The 16,282-nt window shown below is 39.2% G+C and overlaps 1 protein-coding gene across 1 annotated transcript in view; it reads left to right on the forward strand.

The window, feature by feature from the left end:
- Positions 1-2,460: 2,460 nt before the first annotated feature.
- POGLUT1 (protein O-glucosyltransferase 1) overlaps positions 2,461-16,282 on the forward strand; it is a gene marked incomplete at its 5' end in the record, with an annotated part of 108,740 nt that continues 94,918 nt past the window's right edge. The window contains 1 exon segment of the mRNA XM_053705709.1: positions 2,461-2,582. Coding sequence (XP_053561684.1) covers positions 2,461-2,582 — 122 coding nt within the window.

Consider the following 16,282-nt stretch of genomic DNA (forward strand, 5'->3'; position numbering starts at 1 on the left):
TTAATACGTATCCTATGTGATGTGTAATGTGTCACATGATAGTGTGCTCTGTACTTAATACGTATCCTATGTGATGTGTAATGTGTCACATGATAGTGTGCTCTGTACTTAATACGTATCCTATGTGATGTGTAATGTGTCACATGATAGTGTGCTCTGTACTTAATACGTATCCTATGTGAGGATGTAATGTGTCACATGATAGTGTGCTCTGTACTTAATACGTATCCTATGTGATGTGTAATGTGTCACATGATAGTGTGCTCTGTACTTAATACGTATCCTATGTGATGTGTAATGTGTCACATGATAGTGTGCTCTGTACTTAATACGTATCCTATGTGATGTGTAATGTGTCACATGATAGTGTGCTCTGTACTTAATACGTATCCTATGTGATGTGTAATGTGTCACATCGATAGTGTGCTCTGTACTTAATACGTATCCTATGTGATGTGTAATGTGTCACATGATAGTGTGCTCTGTACTTAATACGTATCCTATGTGATGTGTTAATGTGTCACATGATAGTGTGCTCTGTACTTAATACGTATCCTATGTGATGATGTAATGTGTCACATGATAGTGTGCTCTGTAATTCCATTATTACTGTGTCTCATATAGTGTGCTCTGTACTTAATCGTATCCTATGTGATAATGTGTCACATGATAGTGTGCTCTGTACTTAATACGTATCCTATGTGATGTGTAATGTGTCCACATGATAGTGTGCTCTGTACTTAATACGTATCCTATGTGATGTGTAATGTGTCACATGATAGTGTGCTCTGTACTTAATACGTATCCTATGTGATGTGTAATGTGTCACATGATAGTGTGCTCTGTACTTAATACGTATCCTATGTGATGTGTAATGTGTCACATGATAGTGTGCTCTGTACTTAATACGTATCCTATGTGATGTGTAATGTGTCACATGATAGTGTGCTCTGTACTTAATACGTATCCTATGTGAGGATGTGTAATGTGTCACATGATAGTGTGCTCTGTACTTAATACGTATCCTATGTGATGTGTAATGTGTCACATGATAGTGTGCTCTGTACTTAATACGTATCCTATGTGATGTGTAATGTGTCACATGATAGTGTGCTCTGTACTTAATACGTATCCTATGTGATGTGTAATGTGTCACATGATAGTGTGCTCTGTACTTAATACGTATCCTATGTGAGGATGTAATGTGTCACATGATAGTGTGCTCTGTACTTAATACGTATCCTATGTGATGTGTAATGTGTCACATGATAGTGTGCTCTGTACTTAATACGTATCCTATGTGAGGATGTAATGTGTCACATGATAGTGTGCTCTGTACTTAATACGTATCCTATGTGAGGATGTAATGTGTCACATGATAGTGTGCTCTGTACTTAATACGTATCCTATGTGATGTGTAATGTGTCACATGATAGTGTGCTCTGTACTTAATACGTATCCTATGTGAGGATGTAATGTGTCACATGATAGTGTGCTCTGTACTTAATACGTATCCTATGTGATGTGTAATGTGTCACATGATAGTGTGCTCTGTACTTAATACGTATCCTATGTGAGGATGTAATGTGTCACATGATAGTGTGCTCTGTACTTAATACGTATCCTATGTGATGTGTAATGTGTCACATGATAGTGTGTTCTGTACTTAATACGTATTCTATGTGATGTGTAATGTGTCACATGATAGTGTGCTCTGTACTTAATACGTATCCTATGTGATGTGTAATGTGTCACATGATAGTGTGCTCTGTACTTAATACGTATCCTATGTGAGGATGTGTAATGTGTCACATGATAGTGTGCTCTGTACTTAATACGTATCCTATGTGATGTGTAATGTGTCACATGATAGTGTGCTCTGTACTTAATACGTATCCTATGTGAGGATGTGTAATGTGTCACATGATAGTGTGCTCTGTACTTAATATGTATCCTATGTGATGTGTAATGTGTCACATGATAGTGTGCTCTGTACTTAATACGTATCCTATGTGAGGATGTAATGTGTCACATGATAGTGTGCTCTGTACTTAATACGTATCCTATGTGATGTGTAATGTGTCACATGATAGTGTGCTCTGTACTTAATACGTATCCTATGTGAGGATGTGTAATGTGTCACATGATAGTGTGCTCTGTACTTAATACGTATCCTATGTGAGGATGTAATGTGTCACATGATAGTGTGCTCTGTACTTAATACGTATCCTATGTGAGGATGTGTAATGTGTCACATGATAGTGTGCTCTGTACTTAATACGTATCCTATGTGAGGGTGTAATGTGTCACATGATAGTGTGCTCTGTACTTAATACGTATCCTATGTGAGGATGTGATGTGTAATGTCACATGTGGAGCAGTTGGATTAGAGAAGAGGGCACAGAGTTGGGTTGCTGCATTTTATTTACGAACGTTTTTGTCTCCCGTTGTACCTGGAAGACTGTAGATTATCAGGACATTATGTATCCAGCCTGGACGTTTTGGGAGGGGGGACCAGCTGTGTGGCCGATCTACCCAACTGGGTTAGGGCGCTGGGACCTAATGAGTGAAGATCTGAAACGGTGAGTGTCACAGGGGATGTTTGCTCTGGTGACTCTAACTGTAGCAGTAGACCCATGGCAGGGACTGGTCTTTATACATTCAGCAAGAACTGACATTCATATATCCAGGATACACACGTGGCAGGGACTGGTCTTTATACATTCAGCAAGAACTGACATTCATATATCTAGGATACACATGTGGCAGGGACTGATCTTTATACATTCAGCAAGAACTGACATTCATATATCTAGGATACACACGTGGCAGGGAATGCTCTTTATACATCCAGCAAGAACTGACATTCATATATCTAGGATACACACGTGGCAGGGACTGGTCTTTATACAATCAGCAAGAACTGACATTCATATATCTAGGATACACACGTGGCAGGGACTGGTCTTTATACATTCAGCAAGGACTGACATTCATATATCTAGGATACACACGTGGCATGGACTGGTCTTTATACATTCAGCAAGAACTGACATTCATATATCCAGGATACACACGTGGCAGGGACTGGTCTTTAGACATTCAGCAAGAACTGACATTCATGCATCCAGGATACACACGTGGCAGGGACTGGTCTTTAGACATTCAGCAAGAACTGACATTCATATATCCAGGATACACACGTGGCATGCACTGGTCTTTAGACATTCAGCAAGAACTGACATTCATGCATCCAGGATACACACGTGGCAGGGACTGGTCTTTAGACATTCAGCAAGAACTGACATTCATATATCCAGGATACACACGTGGCAGGGAATGCTCTTTATATATTCAGCAAGAACTGACATTCATATATCCAGGATACACACGTGGTAGAGACTGGTCTTTATACATTCAGCAAGAACTGACATTCATATATCTAGGATACACACGTGGCAGGTAATGGTCTTTATACATTCAGCAAGAACTGACATTCATATATCTAGGATACACACGTGGCAGGTAATGGTCTTTATACATTCAGCAAGAACTGACATTCATATATCTAGGATACACACGTGGCAGGGAATGCTCTTTATACATTCAGCAAGAACTGACATTCATATATCTAGGATACACACGTGGCAGGGAATGCTCTTTATACATTCAGCAAGAACTGACATTCATATATCTAGGGTACACACGTGGCAGGTAATGGGTTTTATACATTCAGCAAGAACTGACATTCATATATCTAGGATACACACGGGGCAGGGACTGGGCTTTATACATTCAGCAAGAACTGACATTCGTATATCCAGGATACACACGTGGCATGGACTGGTCTTTATACATTCAGCAAGAACTGACATTCATATATCTAGGATACACACGTGGTATTGACTGGTCTTTATACATTCAGCAAGAACTGACATTCATATATCTAGGATACACACGTGGCAGGGACTGGTCTTTATACATTCAGCAAGAACTGACATTCATATATCCAGGATACACACGTGGCAGGGACTGGTCTTTATACATTCAGCAAGAACTGACATTCATATATCTAGGATACACACGTGGTATTGACTGGTCTTTATACATTCAGCAAGAACTGACATTCATATATCTAGGATACACACGTGGTATTGACTGGTCTTTATACATTCAGCAAGAACTGACATTCATATATCTAGGATACACACGTGGTATTGACTGGTCTTTATACATTCAGCAAGAACTGACATTCATATATCTAGGATACACACGTGGCAGGGACTGGTCTTTATACATTCAGCAAGAACTGACATTCATATATCCAGGATACACACGTGGTATTGGCTGGTCTTTATACATTCAGCAAGAACTGACATTCATATATCCAGGATACACACGTGGTATTGACTGGTCTTTATACATTCAGGAAGAACTGACATTCATATATCCAGGATACACACGTGGCATGGACTGGTCTTTATACATTCAGCAAGAACTGACATTCAAATATCCAGGATACACACGTGGCAGGTAATGGTCTTTATACATTCAGCAAGAACTGACATTCATATATCTAGGATACACACGTGGCAGGGACTGGTCTTTATACATTCAGGAAGAACTGACATTCATATATCTAGGATACACACGTGGCAGGGACTGGTCTTTATACATTTAGCAAGAACTGACATTCATATATCCAGGATACACACGTGGTATTGACTGGTCTTTATACATTCAGCAAGAACTGACATTCATATATCCAGGATACACACGTGGTATTGACTGGTCTATATATATATATATATATATATTTAGCAAGAACTGACATTCATATATCTAGGATACACACGTGGCAGGGACTGGTCTTTATACATTCAGCAAGAACTGACATTCATATATCCAGGATACACACGTGGTATTGACTGGTCTTTATACATTCAGCAAGAACTGACATTCATATATCTAGGATACACACGTGGTATTGACTGGTCTATATATATTTAGCAAGAACTGACATTCATATATCTAGGATACACACGTGGCAGGGACTGGTCTTAGTACATTCAGCAAGAACTGACATTCATACATCCAGGATACACACGTGGCAGGTAATGGTCTTTATACATTCAGCAAGAACTGACATTCATATATCTAGGATACACACGTGGCAGGGACTGGTCTTTATACATTCAGCAAGAACTGACATTCATATATCTAGGATACACACGTGGTATTGACTGGTCTATATATATATTTAGCAAGAACTGACATTCATATATCCAGGATACACACGTGGTATTGACTGGTCTTTATACATTCAGCAAGAACTGACATTCATATATCTAGGATACACACGTGGCAGGGACTGGTCTTTATACATTCAGCAAGAACTGACATTCATATATCTAGGATACACACGTGGCAGGGACTGGTCTTTATACATTTATCAAGAACTGACATTCATATATCTAGGATACACACGTGGCAGGGACTGGTCTTTATACATTTATCAAGAACTGACATTCATATATCTAGGATACACACGTGGCAGGGACTGGTCTTTATACATTCAGGAAGAACTGACATTCATATATCCAGGATACACACGTGGTATTGACTGGTCTATATATATTTAGCAAGAACTGACATTCATATATCTAGGATACACACGTGGCAGGGACTGGTCTTTATACATTCAGCAAGAACTGACATTCATATATCCAGGATACACACGTGGTATTGACTGGTCTTTATACATTCAGCAAGAACTGACATTCATATATCTAGGATACACACGTGGTATTGACTGGTCTATATATATTTAGCAAGAACTGACATTCATATATCTAGGATACACACGTGGCAGGGACTGGTCTTTATATATTCAGCAAGAACTGACATTCATACATCCAGGATACACACGTGGCAGGTAATGGTCTTTATACATTCAGCAAGAACTGACATTCATATATCTAGGATACACACGTGGCAGGGATACACACGTGGCAGGGACTGGTCTTTATATATTCAGCAAGAACTGACATTCATACATCCAGGATACACACGTGGCAGGTAATGGTCTTTTATACATTCAGCAAGAACTGACATTCCTATATCTAGGATACACACGTGGCAGGGACTGGTCTTTATACATTCAGCAAGAACTGACATTCATATATCTAGGATACACACGTGGCAGGGACTGGTCTTTATACATTCAGCAAGAACTGACATTCCTATATCTAGGATACACACGTGGCAGGGACTGGTCTTTATACATTCAGCAAGAACTGACATTCATATATCTAGGATACACACGTGGCAGGGAATGGTCTATATATATATTTAGCAAGAACTGACATTCATATATCCAGGATACACACGTGGCAGGGAATGGTCTATATATATTTAGCAAGAACTGACATTCATATATCCAGGATACACACGTGGCAGGGAATGGTCTATATATATTTAGCAAGAACTGACATTCATATATCTAGGATACACACGGGGCAGGGAATGGTCTTTATACATTCAGCAAGGACTGACATTCATATATCTAGGATACATACGTGGCAGGGAATAATCTATATATATTTAGCAAGAACTGACATTCATATATCTAGGATACACACGTGGCAGGGACTGGTCTTTATACATTCAGCAAGAACTGACATTCATATATCTAGGATACACACGTGGCAGGGAATGGTCTATATATGTATTTAGCAAAAACTGACATTCATATATCCAGGATACACACGTGGCAGGGACTGGTCTTTATACATTCAGCAAGAACTGACATTCATATATCTAGGATACACACGTGGCAGAGACTGGTCTTTATACATTCAGCAAGAACTGACATTCATATATCCAGGATACACACGTGGTAGGGACTGGTCTTTATACATTCAGCAAGAACTGACATTCATATATCCAGGATACACACGTGGTAGGGACTGGTCTTTATACATTCAGCAAGAACTGACATTCATATATCTAGGATACACACGTGGCAGAGACTGGTCTTTATACATTCAGCAAGAACTGACATTCATATATCCAGGATACACACGTGGCAGAGACTGGTCTTTATACATTCATCGAGAACTGACATTCATATATCTAGGATACACACGTGGTATTGACTGATATTTATACATTCAGCAAGAACTGACATTCATATATCTAGGATACACACGTGGCAGGTAATGGTCTTTATACATTCAGCAAGAACTGACATTCATATATCTAGGATACACACGTGGCAGGTAATGGTCTTTATACATTCAGCAAGAACTGACATTCATATATCTAGGATACACACGTGGCAGGTAATGGTCTTTATACATTCAGCAAGAACTGACATTCATATATCCAGGATACACACGTGGCAGGTAATGGTCTTTATACATTCAGCAAGAACTGACATTCATATATCTAGGATACACACGGGGCAGGGACTGGTCTTTATACATTCAGCAAGAACTGACATTCATATATCTAGGATACACACGTGGCAGGTAATGGTCTTTATACATTCAGCAAGAACTGACATTCATATATCTAGGATACACACGTGGCAGGTAATGGTCTTTATACATTCAGCAAGAACTGACATTCATATATCTAGGATACACACGTGGCAGGTAATGGTCTTTATACATTCAGCAAGAACTGACATTCATATATCCAGGATACACACGTGGCAGGTAATGGTCTTTATACATTCAGCAAGAACTGACATTCATATATCTAGGATACACACTTGGTATTGACTGGTCTTTATACATTCAGCAAGAACTGACATTCATATATCTAGGATACACACGTGGCAGGTAATGGTCTTAATACATTCAGCAAGAACTGACATTCATATATCTAGGATACACACGTGGCAGGTAATGGTCTTTATACATTCAGCAAGAACTGACATTCATATATCTAGGATACACACGTGGCAGGTAATGGTCTTTATACATTCAGCAAGAACTGACATTCATATATGTAGGATACACACGTGGCAGGTAATGGTCTTTATACATTCAGCAAGAACTGACATTCATATATCTAGGATACACACGTGGTATTGACTGGTCTTTATACATTCAGCAAGAACTGACATTCATATATCTAGGATACACACGTGGCAGGGACTGGTCTTTATACATTCAGCAAGAACTGACATTCATATATCTAGGATACACACGTGGCAGGGAATGGTCTTTATACATTCAGCAAGAACTGACATTCATATATCCAGGATACACACGTGACAGGGAATGGTCTTTATACATTCAGCAAGAACTGACATTCATATATCTAGGATACACACGTGGTATTGACTGGTCTTTATACATTCAGCAAGAACTGACATTCATATATCTAGGATACACACGTGGCAGGGAATGGTCTATATATTTAGCAAGAACTGACATTCATATATCTAGGATACACACGTGGCAGGGAATGCTCTTTATACATTCAGCAAGAACTGACATTCATATATCCAGGATACACACGGGGCAGGGAATGGTCTTTATACATTCAGCAAGAACTGACATTCATATATCTAGGATACACACGTGGCAGGGAATGCTCTTTATACATTCAGCAAGAACTGACATTCATATATCTAGGGTACACACGTGGTATTGACTGGTCTTTATACATTCAGCAAGAACTGACATTCATATATCCAGGATACACACGTGGCAGGTAATGGTCTTTATACATTCAGCAAGAACTGACATTCATATATCTAGGATATACACGTGGCAGGTAATGATCTTTATACATTCAGCAAGAACTGACATTCATATATCTAGGATACACACGTGGTATTGACTGGTCTTTATACATTCAGCAAGAACTGACATTCATATATCTAGGATACACACGTGGTATTGACTGGTCTTTATGCATTCAGCAAGAACTGACATTCATATATCTAGGATACACACGTGGTATTGACTGGTCTTTATACATTCAGCAAGAACTGACATTCATATATCTAGGATACACACGTGGCAGGGAATGGTCTATATATTTAGCAAGAATTGACATTCATATATCTAGGATACACACGGGGCAGGGACTGGTCTTTATACATTCAGCAAGAACTGACATTCATATATCTAGGATATACACGTGGCAGGTAATGGTCTTTATACATTCAGCAAGAACTGACTTTCATATATCTAGGATACACACGTGGCAGGGAATAATCTATATATATATTTAGCAAGAACTGACATTTATATATCTAGGATACACACGTGGCAGGGAATGGTCTTTATACATTCAGCAAGGACTGACATTCATATATCTAGGATACACACGTGGCAGGGAATAATCTATATATATATATATTTAGCAAGAACTGACTTTCATATATCTAGGATACACACGTGGCAGGGACTGGTCTTTATACATTCAGCAAGAGCTGACATTCATATATCTAGGATACACACGTGGCAGGGAATAATCTTTATACATTCAGCAAGAACTGACATTCATATATCCAGGATACACACGGGCAGGGAATGGTCTTTATACATTCAGCAAGAACTGACATTCATATATCCAGGATACACACGGGCAGGGAATGGTCTTTATACATTCAGCAAGAACTGACATTCATATATCTAGGATACACACGTGGCAGGGAATGGTCTATATTTGTATTCAGCAAGAACTGACATTCATATATCCAGGATACACACGTGGTAGGGACTGGTCTTTATACATTCAGCAAGAACTGACATTCATATATCTAGGATACACACGTGGCAGGTAATGGTCTTTATACATTCAGCAAGAACTGACATTCATATATCTAGGATACACACGTGGCAGGGAATGGTCTTTATACATTCAGCAAGAACTGACATTCATATATCCAGGATACACACGGGCAGGGAATGGTCTTTATACATTCAGCAAGAACTGACATTCATATATCTAGGATACACACGTGGCAGGGAATGGTCTATATTTGTATTCAGCAAGAACTGACATTCATATATCCAGGATACACACGTGGTAGGGACTGGTCTTTATACATTCAGCAAGAACTGACATTCATATATCCAGGATACACGCGTGGCAGGTAATGGTCTTTTTACATTCATCGAGAACTGACATTCATATATCTAGGATACACACGTGGTATTGACTGGTCTTTATACATTCAGCAAGAACTGACATTCATATATTTAGGATACACACGTGGCAGGGAATGGTCTATATATTTAGCAAGAACTGACATTCATATATCTAGGATACACACGTGTCAGGTAATGGTCTTTATACATTCTGCAAGAACTGACATTCATATATCTAGGATACACACGTGGCAGGTAATGGTCTTTATACATTCAGCAAGAACTGACATTCATATATCTAGGATACACACGTGGTATTGACTGGTCTTTATACATTCAGCAAGAACTGACATTCATATATCCAGGATACACACGTGGCAGGTAATGGTCTTTATACATTCAGCAAGAACTGACATTCATATATCTAGGATACACACGGGGCAGGGAATGGTCTTTATACATTGAGCAAGAACTGACATTCATATATCTAGGATACACACGTGGCAGGGAATGGTCTATATATTTAGCAAGAACTGACATTCATATATCTAGGATACACACGTGGCAGGGAATGGTCTTTATACATTCAGCAAGAACTGACATTCATATATCTAGGATACACACGGGGCAGGGCATGGTCTTTATACATTCAGCAAGAACTGACATTCATATATCTAGGATACACACGTGGCAGGTAATGGTCTTTATACATTCAGCAAGAACTGACGTTCATATATCTAGGATACACACGTGGCAGGGAATGGTCTATATATTTAGCAAGAACTGACATTCATATATCTAGGATACACACGGGGCAGGGACTGGTCTTTATACATTCAGCAAGAACTGACATTCATATATCTAGGATATACACGTGGCAGGTAATGGTCTTTATACATTCAGCAAGAACTGACATTCATATATCTAGGATACACACGTGGCAGGGAATGCTCTTTATACATTCAGCAAGAACTGACATTCATATATCTAGGATACACACGTGGCAGGGAATGGTCTTTATACATTCAGCAAGAACTGACATTCATATATCTAGGATACACACGTGGCAGGGAATGGTCTTTATACTTTCAGCAAGAACTGACATCCATATATCTAGGATACACACGTGGCAGGCAATGGTCTATATACATTTAGCAAGAACTGACATTCATATATCTAGGATACACACGTGGCAGAGACTGGCCTTTATACATTCGGCAAGAACTGACATTCATATATCCAGGATACACACGTGGCAAGGGCTGGCCTTTATACATTCAGCAAGAACTGACATTCATATATCCAGGATACACACGTGGCAAGGGCTGGCCTTTATACATTCAGCAAGAACTGACATTCATATATCTAGGATACACACGTGGCAGGGAATGGTCTATATATATATTTAGCAAGAACTGACATTCATATATCTAGGATACACACGTGGCAGGGACTGGTCTTTATACATTCAGCAAGAACTGGCGTTCCTATATCTAGGATACACACGTGGCAGGGAATGGTCTTTATACATTCAGCAAGGACTGACATTCATATATCGAGGATACACACGGGTCAGGGAATGGTCTTTATACATTCAGCAAGAACTGACATTCATATATCTAGGATACACACGTGGCAGGTAATGGTCTTTATACATTCAGCAAGAACTGACATTCATATATCCAGGATACACACGTGGCAGGTAATGGTCTTTATACATTCAGCAAGAACTGACATTCATATATCTAGGATACACACTTGGTATTGACTGGTCTTTATACATTCAGCAAGAACTGACATTCATATATCTAGGATACACACGTGGCAGGTAATGGTCTTAATACATTCAGCAAGAACTGACATTCATATATCTAGGATACACACGTGGCAGGTAATGGTCTTTATACATTCAGCAAGAACTGACATTCATATATCTAGGATACACACGTGGCAGGTAATGGTCTTTATACATTCAGCAAGAACTGACATTCATATATGTAGGATACACACGTGGCAGGTAATGGTCTTTATACATTCAGCAAGAACTGACATTCATATATCTAGGATACACACGTGGTATTGACTGGTCTTTATACATTCAGCAAGAACTGACATTCATATATCTAGGATACACACGTGGCAGGGACTGGTCTTTATACATTCAGCAAGAACTGACATTCATATATCTAGGATACACACGTGGCAGGGAATGGTCTTTATACATTCAGCAAGAACTGACATTCATATATCCAGGATACACACGTGACAGGGAATGGTCTTTATACATTCAGCAAGAACTGACATTCATATATCTAGGATACACACGTGGTATTGACTGGTCTTTATACATTCAGCAAGAACTGACATTCATATATCTAGGATACACACGTGGCAGGGAATGGTCTATATATTTAGCAAGAACTGACATTCATATATCTAGGATACACACGTGGCAGGGAATGCTCTTTATACATTCAGCAAGAACTGACATTCATATATCCAGGATACACACGGGGCAGGGAATGGTCTTTATACATTCAGCAAGAACTGACATTCATATATCTAGGATACACACGTGGCAGGGAATGCTCTTTATACATTCAGCAAGAACTGACATTCATATATCTAGGGTACACACGTGGTATTGACTGGTCTTTATACATTCAGCAAGAACTGACATTCATATATCCAGGATACACACGTGGCAGGTAATGGTCTTTATACATTCAGCAAGAACTGACATTCATATATCTAGGATATACACGTGGCAGGTAATGATCTTTATACATTCAGCAAGAACTGACATTCATATATCTAGGATACACACGTGGTATTGACTGGTCTTTATACATTCAGCAAGAACTGACATTCATATATCTAGGATACACACGTGGTATTGACTGGTCTTTATGCATTCAGCAAGAACTGACATTCATATATCTAGGATACACACGTGGTATTGACTGGTCTTTATACATTCAGCAAGAACTGACATTCATATATCTAGGATACACACGTGGCAGGGAATGGTCTATATATTTAGCAAGAATTGACATTCATATATCTAGGATACACACGGGGCAGGGACTGGTCTTTATACATTCAGCAAGAACTGACATTCATATATCTAGGATATACACGTGGCAGGTAATGGTCTTTATACATTCAGCAAGAACTGACTTTCATATATCTAGGATACACACGTGGCAGGGAATAATCTATATATATATTTAGCAAGAACTGACATTTATATATCTAGGATACACACGTGGCAGGGAATGGTCTTTATACATTCAGCAAGGACTGACATTCATATATCTAGGATACACACGTGGCAGGGAATAATCTATATATATATATTTAGCAAGAACTGACTTTCATATATCTAGGATACACACGTGGCAGGGACTGGTCTTTATACATTCAGCAAGAGCTGACATTCATATATCTAGGATACACACGTGGCAGGGAATAATCTTTATACATTCAGCAAGAACTGACATTCATATATCCAGGATACACACGGGCAGGGAATGGTCTTTATACATTCAGCAAGAACTGACATTCATATATCCAGGATACACACGGGCAGGGAATGGTCTTTATACATTCAGCAAGAACTGACATTCATATATCCAGGATACACACGGGCAGGGAATGGTCTTTATACATTCAGCAAGAACTGACATTCATATATCCAGGATACACACGGGCAGGGAATGGTCTTTATACATTCAGCAAGAACTGACATTCATATATCTAGGATACACACGTGGCAGGGAATGGTCTATATTTGTATTCAGCAAGAACTGACATTCATATATCCAGGATACACACGTGGTAGGGACTGGTCTTTATACATTCAGCAAGAACTGACATTCATATATCTAGGATACACACGTGGCAGGTAATGGTCTTTATACATTCAGCAAGAACTGACATTCATATATCTAGGATACACACGTGGCAGGGAATGGTCTTTATACATTCAGCAAGAACTGACATTCATATATCCAGGATACACACGGGCAGGGAATGGTCTTTATACATTCAGCAAGAACTGACATTCATATATCTAGGATACACACGTGGCAGGGAATGGTCTATATTTGTATTCAGCAAGAACTGACATTCATATATCCAGGATACACACGTGGTAGGGACTGGTCTTTATACATTCAGCAAGAACTGACATTCATATATCCAGGATACACGCGTGGCAGGTAATGGTCTTTTTACATTCATCGAGAACTGACATTCATATATCTAGGATACACACGTGGTATTGACTGGTCTTTATACATTCAGCAAGAACTGACATTCATATATTTAGGATACACACGTGGCAGGGAATGGTCTATATATTTAGCAAGAACTGACATTCATATATCTAGGATACACACGTGTCAGGTAATGGTCTTTATACATTCTGCAAGAACTGACATTCATATATCTAGGATACACACGTGGCAGGTAATGGTCTTTATACATTCAGCAAGAACTGACATTCATATATCTAGGATACACACGTGGTATTGACTGGTCTTTATACATTCAGCAAGAACTGACATTCATATATCCAGGATACACACGTGGCAGGTAATGGTCTTTATACATTCAGCAAGAACTGACATTCATATATCTAGGATACACACGGGGCAGGGAATGGTCTTTATACATTGAGCAAGAACTGACATTCATATATCTAGGATACACACGTGGCAGGGAATGGTCTATATATTTAGCAAGAACTGACATTCATATATCTAGGATACACACGTGGCAGGGAATGGTCTTTATACATTCAGCAAGAACTGACATTCATATATCTAGGATACACACGGGGCAGGGCATGGTCTTTATACATTCAGCAAGAACTGACATTCATATATCTAGGATACACACGTGGCAGGTAATGGTCTTTATACATTCAGCAAGAACTGACGTTCATATATCTAGGATACACACGTGGCAGGGAATGGTCTATATATTTAGCAAGAACTGACATTCATATATCTAGGATACACACGGGGCAGGGACTGGTCTTTATACATTCAGCAAGAACTGACATTCATATATCTAGGATATACACGTGGCAGGTAATGGTCTTTATACATTCAGCAAGAACTGACATTCATATATCTAGGATACACACGTGGCAGGGAATGGTCTTTATACATTCAGCAAGAACTGACATTCATATATCTAGGATACACACGTGGCAGGGAATGGTCTTTATACATTCAGCAAGAACTGACATTCATATATCTAGGATACACACGTGGCAGGGAATGGTCTTTATACTTTCAGCAAGAACTGACATCCATATATCTAGGATACACACGTGGCAGGCAATGGTCTATATACATTTAGCAAGAACTGACATTCATATATCTAGGATACACACGTGGCAGAGACTGGCCTTTATACATTCGGCAAGAACTGACATTCATATATCCAGGATACACACGTGGCAAGGGCTGGCCTTTATACATTCAGCAAGAACTGACATTCATATATCCAGGATACACACGTGGCAAGGGCTGGCCTTTATACATTCAGCAAGAACTGACATTCATATATCTAGGATACACACGTGGCAGGGAATGGTCTATATATATATTTAGCAAGAACTGACATTCATATATCTAGGATACACACGTGGCAGGGACTGGTCTTTATACATTCAGCAAGAACTGGCGTTCCTATATCTAGGATACACACGTGGCAGGGAATGGTCTTTATACATTCAGCAAGGACTGACATTCATATATCGAGGATACACACGGGTCAGGGAATGGTCTTTATACATTTAGCAAGAACTGACATTCATATATCCAGGATACACGCGTGGCAGAGACTGGTCTTTATACATTCAACAAGAACTGACATTCATATATCCAGGATACACACATGGCAGGGAATGGTCTATATATATATATTTAGCAAGAACTGACATTCATATATCGAGGATACACACGTGGCAGGGAATAATCTATATATATTTAGCAAGAACTGACATTCATATATCTAGGATACACACGTGGCAGGGAATGGTCTATATATATATTTAGCAAGAACTGACATTCATATATCTAGGATACACACGGGGCAGGGACTGGTCTTTATACATTCAGCAAGGACTGACATTCATATATCTAGGATAC

This window comes from Bombina bombina, chromosome 3 (genome assembly GCF_027579735.1).
Source record: "Bombina bombina isolate aBomBom1 chromosome 3, aBomBom1.pri, whole genome shotgun sequence".
Classification (NCBI taxonomy): domain Eukaryota; kingdom Metazoa; phylum Chordata; class Amphibia; order Anura; family Bombinatoridae; genus Bombina; species Bombina bombina.